Raw genomic sequence first — 19,113 nt, forward strand, 5'->3', positions numbered from 1 at the left:
TAATACGAAACATAAAATTATAAAAATGACACTAAAGGTTATAAGATTTATAATTGAACTGTAAGCATCTTGGTATATTTGTACTCAAAGTTTGTATTCAATAGGAAACGTTCTTTAGAAACAACAGATTGACATTGTTTACTATTCTGTCGTATAAACCTCGCGTCGACCATGTTGAATGCATTTCGATCGGATGTTACCTCTATTTCTAACCTACACTGTCTATACTATTAACACATTAAAGTACCAAAAATGCGACGATGTTTAGCGCGTTTACTGACGAAAAGCGCGGTAGGGAGCTGCCATATTTGTTTTCTCGTTTCATCACGCACAGTCTCGTGGTATTTTACTCCTGAGTGATCCCGATTGTCAACGGAAGCAACCGACATCGACCAAAACACAAGAAAGCATGCCGACTCAAGCATTATGCATTCTGATCATCCTATCACCCTTCTAAACCAATGCTTTAGCGGTTGTACACGGAAATAAAAGAACTCTTACATGAAAATAGAAAATATCACTTTGCTGGAAAACAGCGAAATTTGGCTAAATAGTGGACGTCTGGGATCCCTGAAATAAATACAATATAATAAACAAATGAATAAACAACAGAGATGAATGTCACCCACTGTTACTTTCACAGCCCACCCGTCCATAGATTCTAGATCCTCAGCCCATGTCAGATCTGTTGATTTTGTGGAAGATTGTGCATAATCCCATGATGTAAGTAAAATAAAATGGTCAAAATCAAACTAAAAGCAACATGACGAAGGCAAGCTTAAACATGTTCATAAGTGATATACTGCTGCTCCAGAGGGAGCTATGCACCTCCTCTGGAGGCTCATCGCCCACTTCACAGGTTATGTCTAAACAAGCCTTAGAAGAACTTCACTCAGCACAGCGGGAGACTGCACCTACATAGTAACAGCACGGGGTCCTCCAATCATTTGATTTGCTAACCAGTCAGCGAGAATGAAATGACAGTCATCATACCCAAAACCATAAATTCAAAAGTTGACCTAAAATAAAAGACAAAAATGAATATGTGCACCAACTGAGCGCATATGGATAACGCTTTGAATCTGGAGTGCGATTTTGTTCTTTGATCACACGCTATTACCTTAAAACATCTATCTCAAACCATCTTTCTCCATTGGATGAAGGGAAATGCTTTTAATGCATCCCAGGCTCACAAAGCACCACCCAAAAATTATGTAACAAGTTATTTAATAATAATACTAACTCCTACCGACTGCTGTCAGGCTTCTTAATAATCACGTAAAAAAAAACTGGACTCTTGTCCTGTAAATAGCACAGCCACCTTATGTTGACTCAATACATACATACATCAAATATGTCTGTGTAAGCTCTCAGTCGTACAGGAGTGGTCCATCGATGAGAAGGTTTCTTCAGCCGTGATCTGTACAAAAGTGAAGGTTTCGGACGTTTCGCCTCCTATCCAAGAGGCTTCGTCAGCGAACTAAAGTCTGACTGCTCGTATCGGCCCCATTTAGGGATATATAAATGGGGCCGATACGACCAGTCAGACTTTAGTTCGCTGACGAAGCCTCTTGGATAGGAGGCGAAACGTCCGAAACCTTCACTTTTGTACAGATCACGGCTGAAGAAACCTTCTCATCGATACATCAAATATGCTTTTTTTATCCTGGCATTATGTACAATTTTTTTTTATGAAAAATTGTGCACAGTTACAGTATACATCTCAGTTTTTTTTGTTTTGTATAAAAGCCTTTCGGATTCTGATTCTAAAATTGTAAATGTGTGCAGTATTGTCTATCTAGGGAAGGACTTAATTTAGATGGAGCTTCAAATGCCATTTTTCTTGTAATTGGAAGATTTTGTTCAAAAACTATTCAAGTTTATCGTGATGGATTTTCGGACCATATTATGGTCTATGTAGGAATTTGGTCATGAGCAGTCGCCCCAATGCAAAAGCAGACACTTTGTATGCCTCACATGACGAAGGTGGCGGTGAGAAATCAAGTTTTGGAAGCTTCGTTTACAATGAGCTATAAGGTTAAGTAGCGTTTTGAGCAAACGTTGGGACTCTGCAACTGAATATCAATGGGAGGCTTATGGGCCGATGCAGATACTTAATCGGGGCTCAGAACCCAAGGAGAGAGGAACACTTTGGTGAAAGAGAAGGATGGGGAATTAATATGTAGCATACACATTAATTATGCAATCACACTCTTAATCTGAGCAGATCTGGACGAGCTTATGTTAACAGAAGCTCAAATTTACAGTAATGACAGCGTATTTACATTGACTAAAACTATGGAATCAATATGTAAATGTAATGTTTGTTGTAGCTAACTAGGGAAAATTGGAAATGTGGAAAGGAAGGATGCATATGTAATTGGGTGGCGCAGAAGAGCGAGAGAGAGTTGTGTGCCTAACAGCAAGAAGGGAGCAGGCGAGTGAGCAGAACTGGTAGCGGTAGGGACACATAAATAAAGATCTAGCTAATATCATGATTATGTTTGGATACAATCCTGAGACAGTGCTGGCAGGCAACTCGACTTCTAAACAGACAGAGATCGAGGGTAAACTGAGTGGAAGTGTTACTCTGTCCTTCCCGTAAAGAGCGAACATCTTATCAAGCAACGGTGGCAGACTGACGAGCCATTTGGTGCTTGCCCGGGTGGTGTTTTGTTCAAGATTCCGCTTGCTCGCCGTGTTCTATGGCACAAATATTGTCACGGAAAAGATCAAACGCATAAATAGAAAGAACACAATTGGCAGAGACTCACAGTTGTGTTATTTTCGCTCTATATGGTTCTCCTCATGCCAGGTGTGAACTTATTCATACAAACATTTGACGATCATGTTGAAATCTTTACATTGGTTAGTTACCAGGTTTTTAAGCAACTGAAGCATTAAGTAGGCTGAAGACATGCTTAACTCATGTCCAGCTAGTTAAATGGCCAAACAAGACACCAAGACACAAACAGAGGTCAAGAGTTTGTTGAAGCAACATTTTCCATTTGAGTTCTTAAGAATCAGTTGCTTGTTACTTTGCTTTGTCAATGCAGTCCAGTTGAGTTCAGTGTAAGGAGGACTTGTTGGAATAAAAATTCTTCTTGAAAAAAAATAATTGCAGGGAAAGAAAGCCCCGCAAACATTTAACCGATAAAACAAAATGTATGCAATGATCCATTTCTTGAAATGCCCATTTCTCATCTGTGCTGCTTTTATTGCAAGGGTTGTAATATGTATGCTCAGTTCTTTGCATGTGCCTTTAGCGATCTGAAAACATGAGATCGGCAGTCATCCATAAAGTGTCTCTGTAGTTTGAATTAATATTCATATTTATATCTATTGTATTCTCTTGGACTATCTGCTATGAGTGCAATGAAATGATCCTTGAATGGTTGCAGACAAAGTAAGATAAGCACACAACAAAATGACAAACACATTTTTACTATCTATTTGCTACCTATTAGCTATCTGACTATCTGGCTGACTAGCTAGCTGGCTAGCTATCCAGGTGGCTATCTAGTTAGCTATCTATTAGCTATCAATTACCTAGCTATCAATTAGCTAGCTAGCTTTCTATCTATTTGAGTTATTCCGGGTTGAGTGAATGCTGGCGTGTGTGGCTGCCGCTGCTCACCCACAGAAAAACGTATCCTGTGACTGGAAGGTGACCTTGAGAACACGTACACTTTGAGGCATTCTAGATTGACTGGCAACGTCTGAAGGAACTTGACAACCTCTGAAGGAACTTGACACGGCACAAGGGTGCTGAGACGAAAATGTTTTAATTTTATAGTTTGTGAAAATGGAGCAGTTTGAGGGGGAGAAGTGTGGGCTAAACAGATTGGTTTCATTTTGAGGTAAGCTCTAAGCTGTAAGTCCCCATTGCACAGAGCAGACTCTAGACCTTATTAAACTTGCACCGCTAAACACATGCACACACACCCACAATGTGGCTTGTGCATATAAAGTACAAATACCCATACACACAATGTGGCAAATGCATCCTTCCCTATCTCCTATTCACTAGTAGACTCAAACAAAGCATCTGAGTTTACAGTCAAAAGCACACATAACTCAAATGTGATCAGTTGTTTCCAACGGCTACAGAGGTGGTCAGCAATTTTAGTTAAGGACATCTTACCGCCTCCAATTTTTGCATCCGCAACAAAGCAGGAGGTTGCGAACCCAATCGGGCTCTGTTGAGTTGTGTACGGCCATCATGTCCCGAAACAGCATGTTCATGGTCAAATATCTGCTATCTGTCCATCCAAAGCATCTGTGCATCAACTGCTGATCATGGTGAGCGAATCGCACAACTCCTAATGAATCACTTTTGCAATTTAAAATTTCTTTGCCAGGTTAAACAAAAATAACCATTCTTTGGCAAACAGCCTTCAGGTGAGTTGGAGCTCAGAATAAACAGAGACGAAAGCAAAGATGCGCACTTGAAATATTTATTGGGCCTTCATCATTTATGCAAGAGATAAGCTCCTCCTCAACATTCACTCTTATTCACAGACATAGACAGAGCTTATCATATCACTAACTAAATAACTAGCCGAGATGAATATGTGCTCACAGAATCTCCAAAGGGCCTTCAGATTTATTCCTAATCAAACAAAGAAAACTAAGAGGATTTTACTCAGCAGAGTCGTAATGACACATCAGTACTGTTTAATCAGCACGTTTGGTTAGAGGTGTGTAACACATGAGCCAGTCATTGCGTTATGAGACATTGGAATTTAGAGTCAGTAGGTGAAAAAAAAGTGAGGCTACAATTTGGTGGGTCCATTATGGACCTGACTTAGTGTAGTACTGAGTACTAGACAAAATTTTAACCGGTGAAATTGGTTGGGATTTTAGAAAACAGCAACCTTTCATTTTGTTATAAATTTCATTGTATTAATGACAAGTGAGCCCTAAATACATTCTTGTAGTCTACCTAGGGTGCACGTGTTTACTTTGGTTCACTTGAGTGAAAAGGTGAATTATCTTACCCTGGTTTATGTATTTATACAAAGTGCACAACTGAAGTATATTATGTCCTCAAGTTGTTATTGCAGTAATGAGATGTCCTTGCAAACTTGAGGCTGAAGAGCACTCCAATTTCTCCAAATAAAATGTGTGGGTAGATTATTTTTATTGCGATCCAACAGCTTGTCTGTTCCCGCTGCAGGGTCCCACCCCTCCCCTTTGCTGTGATCAGTCACCTAACCTCTCGCTGCATGACAAAAAGGTCATTATAAAAGCACAATTTTTATACACAAACATGTGTGTGCTTGCTGGGGGGGGGGCTCTTCAAATCATCCCCAACTGCCCAGCACGAAAATAGCCATCAGGATAATGAGCTCCCGACACCTAAAATGATATCGATGACACTTGGAGAAAAGACAAGGGTGCTGCTAAAAAAGACACGGCAGTGAGCAAAGGCGTGAGTGAAATGATGACAAGTGGCAGACACACGCAAAGGTGAGGGACCACTGCGGTGCGTATGGTCGTTGGCTGCCAACTCAAAATGACTCCTATTTAGCTCAAACTGGCAGTTAAAGCGCAAACTGTCAAATGACACGCTGGTAGCTGTAAACACAAGGTAAAAGTGGAGGTTGATGTGAACTTTCTTTTGCTTGTATATTTAACACTCTTCTTCTTCTTTTCCTTTGGGCTTTTCCCCTCAGGGGTCGCCACAGCGAATCAATGTCCTCCATCTATCCCGGTTTTGTGCATCCTCTTCTCTCACACCAGCTACCTTCATGTCCTCTTTAACCACATCCATAAACCTCCTCCTTCGGTCTCCTGCCTGGCAGTTCAAGGTTCAGCATCCTTCTCCCGGTATAGTCACCCTCTCTCCTCTGGACATGTCCAAACCATCTCAGTCTGGCCTCTCTGACTTTCTCTCCAAAGCCTCTAATATGAGTTGTCCCTCTGATATACTTATTCCTGATCCTATCCAACCTGGTCATTCCCTAAGAAAACCTCAACATCTTCAGCTCTGCTACCTCCAGCTCTGCTTCCTGTCTTTTCTTCAGTGGCACTGTCTCCAGTCCAAACATCATGGCTGGTCTCACCACTGTTTTATACACTTTTCCTTTCATCCTAGCTGAACCCCTTCTATCACACCTGACGCTTCTTCACCTCTTTTCCACACTCTCCATTACTCTGGACAGTTGACCCCAAGTACTTAAAATCCTTCACCTTCTTTATCTCTTCTCGCTGCAGCATCACTCTTGCATTTGGATCCCTCTCATTCACACACGTATACTCCGTCTTGCTGCGACTGATCTTCATTCCTCTCCTTTCCAGGACATATCTCCACATCTATAGTTTCTCCGCCACCTGTTCCCTGTTCTCGCTACAGATCACAATGTCATCTGCAAACATCATGGTCCAAGGAGATTCTTGTCTAATATCGTCTGTCAGCCTGTCCATCACCATAGCAAACAAGAAGGGGCTCAGAGCTGACCCCTGGTGGAGTCCCACCTCCACCTTGAATTCCTCCGTCACACCGACAGCACACCTCACAACTGTCTTACAGTCATGATACATGTCTTGCACCGCTCTGACATACTTTTCCGTCACTCCAGACTTCCTCATGCAATACCACAGCTCTTCTCTGGGCACCCATTCATAAGCTTTCTCCAGATCTACAAAGACAGAATGCAATTCATTCTGACCTTCTCTGTACATCTCTAATTCCTTCTGACCTTCTCTGCACTTCTCTAACCTTCTCTGTACTTCTCTAGGTTGTATATTTAACACTGATGGTCAATTTTTAAATGCTCAATAGATGTTTACTACACCTTACATTTATTTTACATTACATAAACATCAAAATTGACATCCGAAAGATACAATTCAGTATTATTTATTTTTCACCTGACAAAAACACTACCTCCAAAATTGTGTATTCTTTCTACTGAACACAAACATGTTTTTCAGATAAAAAAATATGCAATTCTAACTGCAACGTAAAAAATATTTATAAGATACCCAAACACATAAGACAATAAACCACTAGCAGTACAATCCACAAAAGATTTAGAAGCTCAAGCAGCCGTACAGTGGAAGTTCTAACATAAAAGAACCCGAAAATTCATGTCATACAGTCCTTAATTTAGGATGAACTAAAGGGTAGATATTCTGCATTAGATATGTTTATGGGGCACTGATAAAAGGGCGATCGTGCATTCAGCTGCCAACAGCGATTGTATTACTGTGGTGGCTTTACAACAAGGTGTGTGACATTTTCAAGGGATATTTTCTTAATGGTGTCGGGGTGGTCTGTGAGATTAACAGGCCAGTGCTCAATAAATCGACTACTCCCACAAAATTTCATGGAATATATATATATATATATATATATATATATATATATATATATATATATATATATATATATATATATATATATATATATATATATATATATACAGTGAGACCTCAACTTACAAACACCTTAATTTACAAACTTTTCGTCTTACAAACGTCAAATTTATGAAAATTAAACCTTATAATAAGCACTATTTTCATAATACATACCCACTCCATATATATATCAGTGACGTGCAGTCACTAGAGGCAGGGGAGGCAGTGCCTCACCTGTCATTATGTGAAGAAAAAAAATACATTAAATGATTGTATTTAGTAATGTGTGCTTTACAGATAATCTCCATTTAAAGTTACCATTTTGGATGTTTATTTTTTTGAAAATCGCGGAATTTCCGTTCAAATACTGAGAAGAGACATGCGGTGAGGCAGCTGCCCTCTGAGCCTCACCATGGATTGCGCAACAGTTATGCCGTGGGATGGTATTGCTGTCTCTCTGTATGTCGGTATGTTTATTAAAATGTTCATCCACAGCTAAATTTACATAGCTTCGCTGGTGTATATAATGTACAGTAGTGTTTTTTTTCATCAACAACAGTATGTGTGTAACATGTTTGTTTTCTTGTGCTGAGCTATTGAGTGATCATAAAACGCCAGCGAAGAGGCATTCGGTGAGGTACGCAGTTTTCCCGCCTCATGCTAGGGGTCGCTGGTGATTAACTGTTGCCAAGCAAATGGTGAATAAGCTGCTCTGTAGGGTCATATGTTTGTAAATCTGACTGATGATGTCAGTGCCTCACCAGCAGTGACGTGCAGTCAGTGGAGGCAGGAGAGGCAGTGCCTCACATGTCATCATGGAAAGCTGTCGTGGAAATATCAAATGAAAAAATAAATTAAACAGTGAGATGTATTTAGTGATTTGTACTTTAAAGTTCTTGTCCATTTAACTTCACCGTTTTAGGATTTTTTTCAAAATCGCTGAATTTTCATATTTACCATTCAAATACGAAGTAGACGAGTGGTGACGTCATCGATGACGTCAGTGCCTCACCAGCCATGAACCTCACCACACGTCACTGATATATAATATATATATATATATATATATATATATATATATATATATATATATATATATAAGGGCGGCACGGTAGTCGAGTGGTTAGCACACCGGCTTCACAGTGCAGAGGTCGCCGGTTCGTATCCCGGTCCGGCCCCCCTGTGTGGAGCTTGCATGTTCTCCCCGGACCCGCGTGGGTTTTCTCCGGGTCCTCCGGTTTCCTCCCACACTCCAAAAACATGCATGGCAGGCAGATTGACCACTCCAAATTGTCCCTAGGTGTGAGTGTGAGAGTTACTGTTGTATGTCTTTGTGTGCCCCGCGATTGGCTGGCAACCAATTCAGCCTCGTGCCCGAAGACAGCTGAGATAGGCTCCAGCAACGCCCGCGACCCTAATGAGGAATAAGCGGTACGGAAAACGAGATGAGAATGAGATAAAAAAAAAAATTATATATATATATATATATATACACATATATATACATACAGTAAAGTCTCGTTATATCGATAGTACTGCTTATTACGATACTATTTCTATGAACGCAGGGAGAAAATTGCCGCAGGATCGGATATATCGATAGTCCGGTTATATCGATATATATCCCGAGAATATCCATATAACGAGACTTTACTGTATATATATATATATATATATATATATATATAGATACACACAGAGAGAGAGACAGGGAGAGAGACAGGGAGAGAGACAGACAGACATATAGACAGACAGACAGACACAGACAGACAGACAGACAGACAGACAGACAGACAGACAGACAGACAGACAGACAGACAGACACACACACACACACACACACACACACACACAGGCTATCTCATCTAATCTAATGTTGATACCATGTCTGAAACCATCTTCTGGTTGTCATACGCTGCCACCTCGTGGACTTTCTGAGCTACTACGACAACCCGTGTCATGAAGGCTGTTTAATTGAAAGGATGTTTTCAGGAGGATTTTTGAGAAATACATTCAAGGCACATACCTGTTTTTGCTGGTGCTGGCGGTAGGGGCAATGTCAGGAGTCAGGACATACAGGCTGACGTTCCTTGGCAAGTGTAAACTTCGTAGCACCGTCTGAAGCAAAGACACAACCATGAGTGCTGCGTAGATCCATTTTAAAATTGCTCCAACACAAAATGTGGAAAGAAGTATGGTATACTGAATTTAATCCCCTCTCCCGGCAAATTGGCGTTTTCATGTTTATGTTTGTTAAGTAATTATAAGTACCTTGCATGCTGGGTTCGAGAGGACAGTAATTTCATCTGCATATTAGCATATTTGACAATAAAGCTGACTTTGACTTAATTTTATATTATCAATAAACCTTTTGCATTGTAATATTTAGTCTATTTTAAGATGTGAAGTAAAAATGTAAAAAAAAACAAAAAAAAAATATGCTAAAACACTTGGATGTTAGGTGTTTATTTTCAAGTAGTATTATTTAGGGCTGGGAAATCTCTGTCTTTAAGTCTGACTGGAATGGATGAATGGAAAAAGTTGATTTTGACAAATTCATTTGAGTAACTGGATAGTACCAGTATTATTGCCCATTCCAAGGCGTGCTTCTTCATTAACAGGTTGAAACTTACGCTATCTGACACATCGCCACTCTTCCATCCTTTCAGCTGCATTTTGGATACAGGAACTCCAAGCTCTGTTTCAAGAATTTGTTTGATTTCACCTGTGGTTCAAAAGAAAAAAAATATATACATAAATGATGAATATGAATTTCTAACGACATCCATTTCGAGTATGAGACAAGTTCTGCTTCTCACCGACGGTGCTGCCTTCCTCCAGCACCAGCTCAACAGTGCGTTGTCGGTACTCCACCCTAAAGTTGAGCATCCGAGGCAGGCGTTCTATGATATGTCGGGAGGAGGGTGTGCTGGGACAAAACGTGGAAGCCAATGAAGACAATGGAGAAGGGGACGAAGACAAAGAGGACTGCGAAGGAACTGCGCCTTCGGCCACAATATCGGCTGCTTCTGATGTGCTGTGAGGTCTGTACATGCTGGCTTGACTCGCCTCACTGGAAAAGTTACTGTCACAGAGGTCAGATGGTTAGCGACAAAGGTCTGTGAATTCATGAGATACAGCCTCAATTCGAGCCAGGAAAAAATTGGATACAAAATATGCGTCAAACGTTAAATGGAATATTTTTTTCCAAATAACAATAAAAGAATTTCTTTAAAATGGGACTTAGTGCAACATAAGAAAGTCGCAAAATATGAGAATGGGAAAATGCCACTAGATGACAGCAAACACCTGCTCCGTTCCCCCTTGTTTGCGTTCCGGTCAGCCAGGTATTTTGTAAGGTGAAGCATCGAGTAGAATGATTTTACAATATCAGGGTCAAATTGATTTACCTTGATTGAAAATGGGAATAACCATGCAACGCGAGCTTTTCCTCAAAGACAAAACTCTTTTGGCAAGGTTGTGCAAGAGGCTTTGTGCAAACCATTTTACAGAACAGAAGAGGATACACTGGAAAGGAAGTACATTGTGAAACAGGAGCGTTTGTGTAACCACCAACTGGCTCCTCTTCAAGTTACTTGAGAGCTTGTGAGGCGGCCAATGGTTGCTGCATTGCTTCCCGTGCCAGCCACTTCAGCAAAATGTGTTGGTGGCACTGCCAATCAGCATCCATTCACAGCAGTGAGTCTCTTTTGAAAGGCCAACAATAATCTCATGGCCCAAGGGCCCGAACCTCGCAGCAGCACATGCAAGCACACTAGGGCTGTGAATACCACACAATGCATTACAACAGAGTTGGTTCAGATGGGCTTTGCGCATTCATGAGTGTCAGCTAACCATAGATGCAGTGTGAAGGGTACAAAAGAATGTTTTCTTTTCAGCACGACGCCAAGGTTAGATAAAAAAACTAATTGTCAAGTAAATTGCGCATTGTACAGCGAGTTCGTTTTTAAGTTATTGTGACAGGTAAATAAAGGAGAATAATGACATAAATCGATTCTGACTGCTTTGTGCTGAACCAAAATATGGTTCATGTTGTATTTCAAACATCCAACATATTAATAAGTAAATATATAAATAATAAATGGTCTTGCTGTATTTCCAACAGGATTATTATTTCAAAATTGAAACAAACATGGTGCCAAGTGTGCAATGCGCACAGTCACGTTGCATTTGATCATCCGATACTTCCCACTTCAATTCAATGCCAGTGTTTAATACCTTCATACCTTTGCAAGATGCCATTCTCCTGTGGTATTACCACATTGATGGCGGCCTGTTGTGATCAGAAAAAGAAAGAGACATTTAGTTGAACTAATTCCATTCTGTCAAAAGGTGAGTATAGGATTTGTTGTGTGGATTTCACTCGCTTAGGTGAGCCTTTGTTTGGGGGACAATTGAATAGATTTGTCCCGAACATTCACTGTACTTTCATGCAACAAAAGGCAAAGTAAAAGCAACCCAATACTTGTCCATCACAAAAGTCACATTCTGTAGCATAGTATCATATTGAATGAATGACTGTGTCTTTGTGTTGTATTATATTTTTTTTTGCTCTTTTGACTTCTAATTAAAAGACCAACCTCAGCACTTGAGTGCCATCAATCCATCAAAGTGAATTATCACAATACACATCTCACTAATTTTAGCCAAAATGAGTTAAGAGAATTGTTTGCCTTTTATGTTGCCTTATTGGGCTTTTTTTTTTTCAGAAAATGCATGGTAAAACAAGATGAGTAAAAGGAGAGAGGGGAAGACTCTTGTCCCAAGTTGTCAACTTGAAGAGGAATGGGGACAAAGACTCACACAAAATAAATCATCAGCTTTATCAAGTGTGGACAGTGCTGAAGAAGATGCAGAAATGCAGCAAAAGGGGTGGCGGACTGAAGACCTAACTTCCGTTGATATCAGATGAGGTTTACATTTTTGAGATTTTATAAGGGCCTTATAAATGAAATGTATTATTATTATTATTGTTGTTATTAGTAGTAGTAGTATTATCATTCACCTTCACTGTGTTGATGCATCAATAATCATTATAACCATCATGTGTGAGATCAGCAAGTCTAAAAATCGAAAGGATGAACGCCACAAGTGTGTTTAGCATTTGTTTTCCTTTTTTGTAATGTGACAGATTCATAACCAGACCCAACATTTTGCCAATATCACTTTGTGGCTTTTTATTCAGTTTTGGTGTTTTACCACATTCCAAGTGGAATACAGTGATACCTCGGCTTACGAACGCTTTAGTTTACGAACTTTTCGCCTTCTGAACATTGAATTCGCGAGAATATAATCTTGGCATATGAACTAGTTTTCCAACCAAACCACACGGAGTGCCACGGTGGCTGGCGGACTAGTTTTCCACACACCCTTTCTTTGAGTGCATACGTGGTTTGTTATAAAGCAGTGATTCTTAATCTTAATTGGAGGCACCAAACCCAACCAGTTTCAGATGCTCATTCACCGAACCCTTCTTCCAATGACGGTGCCTACTAACTGCAGTCTAGACTGAGGGGTGGACCTCTGTGGCGGAAGATCCACCGAACCCCTGAGACCGACTCACCGAACCCCTAGGGTTCGATCGATCCCAGGTTAAGAACCACTGTTATAAAGGATACTTTTGCTATTAAGGGACTGAAAAAGACCCCACAACAGGCTATTGTTAAACCAAAGAGGACACAAAATGAAATTACGGTCGAGCAGAAGAAGGAGATCATCGAAAAACACGAACGAGGTGTTGGCTGGTGGACTAGTTTTCGCCCCCACTCCATTTCTTTGAGTGCGGATGTGGTTTGTTATCGAGGATACTTTTGCGATTATGGGACTGAAAAAGACCCCACCACAGGCTTGTGTTAAGCTGAAGAGGACACAAAATAAAATTACGGTCGAGCAGAAGAAGGAGATCATCGAAAAACACGAACGAGGTATGCGTTTGTGTGACTTAGCTGTCCCAGTACCACCGACGACCCAGTTACGCTACCATCCATTGACGACTACCATCACAAAGGTAAATAAAATGACTTTATTATACAGTACAGTTTATTCCTTTAATTACAATACAATGGCACATTTATTATACATCAAATAAGGTATATTTCGTGTCGTTCTAAGGTTTATTTAGTAGAAAATTATGTTTTATGGGGACCTGGGAACGGATTATTCTCATTTTTAATGTTTTTTTTATGGGAAGTAAATGTTTGGCAGACAAACTTTTCACCTTACACACACTTTCTGGGAACCAATTAAGTTCGGAAGCTGAGGTATCGCTGTACTTTATATAAATTCTTTCAAAATTGCTTACCTGGCTGGATACTTTAGCAACTGAAATAATCACAATTGAAACACTTAAAGGACAACCGACGTCACTTTTTTGTTTCTTAACTGACATCAGAAAAACATTTTACAGCATCTAAAATACCCAAAACATGCAGTATGATATTTTTATTCAAATGCAAAACACAAATAAAAATGACTCAAAGTGTCCAAAATCTGCAAAAAATTGAGCTACGAATTGGGCATTTTCAGAAAGTCCCGCCCCCAGTTCGTGACGTCACACCAAGACGTCTTGCATTGCTGGAGAATCAAAACAATGGCGTAACGAATATGATTCAAATAGTTCTGAAGAGGAAAGCATACATGCTTGCAATCGATTAAAGAAGTCCTTCCGTGTCATTTTGAGGCATGTGGACTGCAATGTATCCTCCCAGAAGAGGCAGAAAAAATGGCGACCAGCTCCCGTGAGGAATGAATCAGCCCGTTTCCACAGGCTGACAAATTCCCTCCATGGAGCTTGGACGCCCTCCTCTGGCGGCTCCTGGGTGCAGCACGAGGTCGCCAGACCAAACAAGTACAGCAAAACACATTGACGTGATGGGAGGACCGCTACAATGTGTCTTTTTTTCGGTCAGGGGCGTTCCTTTAGTGACGTCACGTACAGACTCGTCACCAACTCAAAAACAAGACTTCCTGAATATTCAGCGCGAGTCTTAAAACGTAAAATATAGCTATATGCGGTGGAATCTTATTAAAATACGCTCAGTAGAAGTCATTTGAAGCCATTTTACAAATTATGGACACAACTTGTCCTGAGATGTCGGTTGTCCTTTAATGTCATAATAAAAACATCAAAGATTGTTCTTTGGTGGACTTTTGAGTGGAGTGATGATTGAGACCTGTGGTGCAAACAGCCAAGCCTACGGATAATGAACTTACCACTAAATCCCAGTTATTAAGCTCTAACAAGGTGATTGCCTCTGCAATGTTGTCGATTCCGGTGCAAGCCTGAGTAGGGGGCAAAATACAATTAGTGGCACTGTGCATGGGTTAAGATATAACCTTCAATTTTTTACAAGTGTTACTGTTACTGTCACGTTTGAAATAATGACTACAAATCAACATCAGAGAAGTGCGTCGAATAACCATGTTGTGCATTGAGGCTTTGAACCTTATCAAAGTGCAGTTTGATACATTATTACTAGACCATATTTTATTTGACACGTTGTGACACATATGGCAAACCCAGGCTCCCTTCAAAGTGCATCACGAATTAATATTCATCGTTATGTACCGTGAATGACGGGTGGGTAAACATGTCAACAGTTCACAGCTATATGTGGAGCAAGGTTACATCACTTTCCGCCAAAATAAAAAATACATTTCGAAGCGAAATGACTAAAAGCCACCTTAAAGCCACACGGTTCGAGTGTTGAGATCACATTTCGCCGGGGTGTTGTTGACAAGGGAGAACGAGAGCTTCATGCTAATAACAGCATTCAGTTAGCAAGCTGTCAGTTGGTTAGCTCCGTGTGTTAGCCGCAGAAAGCAAAATAAATAAATAGAATAAAAAACGGCCATGGAGATCCGTCTCAGAAGACGCTTGGGTGGAGGCACCGCACACTGACACAAACACAGTCCGACACGCTCGTTTGAGTCGACAGACCTGAAAGTCCGCAAGAATCATCTCCCTGTCCAGGTTGCTGTCGCCGCTGTCGGAGGCCATGGCGATGACTGGCTAAAAGCAGGGCTTATTCCACGGACTCTCGTCAATTGCCCGCAGCGCAGCAGGATACTGAATGCGAATAAAATCCTCGACTTAGACGGAATGACCCTTTTCGGGGCGTGAGAAACGAAAACGATTATCTTAACTCGGATGGAACTGCTTCAGGTAGTCATTCTACAAAGTAACGTTAGTATTCAATGCTTTACGGCACCTGACGTAAAGGAACGACAAATGCTGCAACGTAGCCAGGGATGGAAGAGACTGTGCCATTGTAAAGTCAGTAAAGTTAAAGGACAACCGACGTCCCCGGACAAGTTGTGTACATAATTTGTAAAATGGCTTCAAATGACTATTTTAATAACATTCCACCGCATATAGCTATATTTTATGTTTTAAGACTCGCGCGGAACATTCAGGAAGTCTTGTTTTTTTGTTTTTGTTTTTGTTTTTTTTATTCAAATGGCATGCAGACATACAAAGCAACAGAAACAATCAAACAACAATGTATATGAAATGGGTGATAATGCACATACAAGTCACTTGAAAATTGGAATGCTTTAAAGGACAACCGGTGTCTCCGGACAAGTTGTGTCCATAATTTGTAAAATGGCTTCAAATGACTTCGACTGAGCGTACTTTAATAAGATTCCACAGCATGTAGCTAGATTTTACGTTTTAAGACTCGCACTGAATATTCAGGAAGTCTTGTTTTTGAGTTGGTGACGAGTCCGTACGTGACGTAAGAAAAGGACCGCCTCCTGACCGTAAAAAAGACGCATTGTTGCATCTTTCCATCACTTCAATGAATTTTGCTGTACTGTTTTTTGAAAACCTTGTGTTACACCCAAAAGCCACCAGCAGAGGGAGTACAAGCTCCATGGAAGGAATTTATCAGCTTGTGGAAACGGCTGATTCATTCCTCACAGCTCCGGTGGCCATTTTCTTGCCTCTTTTTGGGTGAGACATTCCCGCCTGCCCGTTTGCCTCAAAATGACACGGAATAAATTATTTAATCGTCAGACGAAGGCGGAAGTATACGCCGAAACATGTCAGGTATTTGCACACCTACAATACACTCTCTGTAAGTAAAGAATCTGCTTAATATAAGACCTTTCTCATTTCTCTGGTAAAATCCGTATTGTGGAAGCATTTCTAGGTCAAACTTACCAATGTGACGTGATGTGCAATGGAAAAAAAGTAAAGAAAACACTGTCAAAAATACTTTCAGGGACGACATATAAAGCAAACTGTTTTTTTTTTAAAGGGTTGACGAGTATTTCTGGAAAGCAACATGCTCTTTCGAGTAAAAAATAAATAAATACAAATAAAGGGGGGAAAGCCGAAATGAATACAATACTTGGCGGACAGGCTAAATTACCCAATCAGGGAACCCGAAAATTAACCCCGCTAGGGGCTACAATTATAATGCTTGGTGGATCACATCAACAGAAAAGCCAGCCATCAGTGAATACATGCACCCTAAGCCCACATCTTTCATGTAGCATTCTGAATCACATATTCATTAATGTAACTTGTTTGAAGTATATTGCATGGGGTGATATGACACCACTGGTTCACCGAAGTCACAATGACTCAAAATCGGATTCCCCGTTTAAAATGGGAAACACTATTTTGCTTGCGTCTGTGTAAGCTCTCAGTCGTACAGGAGTGGTCCATCGATGAGAAGGTTTCTTCAGCCGTCATCTGTACAAAAGTGAAGGTTTCGGACGTTTCGCCTCCTATCCAAGAGGCTTCGTCAGCGAACTAAAGTCTGACTGGTCGTATCGGCCCCATTTATATATCCCTAATGTCCAGACATGGTGGCGCCGGACACAGCTATGATAGGTCCCTACTCTTTATTTTATTTTGTTATGCTTAGAATATCTTGTTTTCTATCCTTTCACTCCCACCCCAACCCCATCCCTCTTCAATTGCTGCTGTGGACTGCAAATTTCCCCATTGCGGGACGAATAAAGGTATTCTGATTCTGATTCTGATTCTGATTCTCAGGTTGGGGGGGCAGAGGACCCCTCCCTGTGGCCCCACTGATTGTTCCTACATTCCTGACTAACGACTGGCCTATTACCCCCACTCCCACCGGTATCACCTCATCAGCATAACGACCCTCATCAGCATTACGAAAGTTGCCTAACCTGTTTTGCCTAAGCAGGCTATTGTATGAACGATCCAAATTGAACCTCACCCCACCAGACCGGTTTAATGAAGGATTTTGTTGTTTTATAAGAATCGCTTCTTTTACCCCCCTTTCAAACCATCTATGTTCTTTCGCTAAGATTTTAACCTCATTGTCATCAAATGAGTGGTTGCTAGCTTTTAGGTGCAAATGTACTGCCGATTGAGGTCCACTTATATTATCCCTGCGATGTTGATAAAGTCTTTTTTTGAGAATTTGTTGAGTCTCCCCAATGTACTGCTCTTTACAATTTTCATTCTTACAATGTATGGAATAAACTACATTACTTTGTTTTTCATTTGGTAGCCTATCTTTTGGATGCACTAATTTTTGCCTTAACGTGTTTATCGGTTTGAAATAAGTAGGAATTTTATGTTGCCAAAGGACTCTTTGTAATTTTTCAGAAACTCCTGCAATGTACGGTACTGCTACTCTCTCCTTTTTGTATCTTGAGAATTATTGGTTTCATTCCCTATTCTTTCTTTCTGACATTTGTTGAATGACCACTGAGGGTACCCACAGTTAGTGAGTGCTCTCCTGATATGTTTAGACTCCTTTTCTCTACCTTCAGTGCTAGTTGGTATTAGTTTAGCCCTATGCTGGAGGGTTCTGATAACTCCTAGTTTATGTTGTAAAGGGTGGTTAGAGTCAAAAAGTAAGTATTGGTCAGTGTGCGTAGCCTTCCTAAAGACTTCTGTTTTTAGCGCTCCGTCCTCTTTTATAATTACTTTACAATCCAAGAAGGCTAGTTGGTTCTCTTGAATTGGATTGGATTTGCCTTTATTAGTCTCGCAGTGGAGAAATTTACATTACATTAATGTCCTCACGAGTAAATTTAATGTTGAAGTCTACAGAGTTGAGGTGATCTGTGAAGGATTGAATTTCTTGTTTCTTAATTATGACAAAAGTATCGTCCACATATCTAAACCAGTGTCTAGGTTTTGTCCCTGGGAAGGATGTGAGGGCCTGTTTCTCCATGTCTTCCATGTAAAGATTAGCCACTATGGGCGAAACTGGTGAGCCCATAGCACAACCATGAATTTGTTTATAAAATTTTTCCCGAAATTGAAAATACGTAGTATTAAGGCAGATTTCTAATAATTGGCAGATGTGATCCGGTTTAAGTTTGGTTCTTTCATGCAGAGAAACATCCGCCAGCAGCCTCGTCTTCACCACTGAGACTGCTGCTGGGGTTGGGACAGATGTAAAGAGAGAAGTCACATCGTATGATGCCAAAGTTTCCTCAGGTTCCAGTATGAGGTCTTTGATCCTCTCTACAAACCCTGTGGTGTTCTCTACGTGATATTCTGTGTTACCAACCAACGGAGCTAAAATAGTTTTTAAATATTTGGCTACATTGTATGTAGAGGAGTCAATGCTACAAACAATAGGTCTGAGGGGGAACCCTTATTTATGTATTTTTGGCAGGCCATAGATACATGGCGTGGCCTCTCCCGGGTATAATCTAAAATACATTTTGCTTGGTCTTTCTCATAATGCGAAAATACTCTTCACTTCAACACAGTCGCTTCAG

General features: G+C 40.6%; 1 protein-coding gene across 1 annotated transcript in view; it reads right to left on the reverse strand.

Moving 5' to 3' along the window:
• Positions 1-15,601, reverse strand: part of faf1 (Fas associated factor 1) — an 80,956-nt gene extending 65,355 nt beyond the window's left edge. The window contains exons 1-6 of the mRNA XM_089000571.1: positions 15,326-15,601; positions 14,599-14,667; positions 11,613-11,659; positions 10,185-10,450; positions 9,999-10,090; positions 9,392-9,483 (exon numbers count right to left, since the gene is read on the reverse strand). Coding sequence (XP_088856697.1) covers positions 9,392-9,483; positions 9,999-10,090; positions 10,185-10,450; positions 11,613-11,659; positions 14,599-14,667; positions 15,326-15,385 — 626 coding nt within the window. The 5' untranslated portion in view covers positions 15,386-15,601. The remainder of the gene's footprint in view (positions 1-9,391; positions 9,484-9,998; positions 10,091-10,184; positions 10,451-11,612; positions 11,660-14,598; positions 14,668-15,325) is intronic.
• Positions 15,602-19,113: the final 3,512 nt, after the last annotated feature.

This window comes from Hippocampus bargibanti, linkage group LG07, assembly GCF_051943395.1.
Source record: "Hippocampus bargibanti isolate YZ-2025 linkage group LG07, ASM5194339v1, whole genome shotgun sequence".
Lineage (NCBI taxonomy): Eukaryota > Metazoa > Chordata > Actinopteri > Syngnathiformes > Syngnathidae > Hippocampus > Hippocampus bargibanti.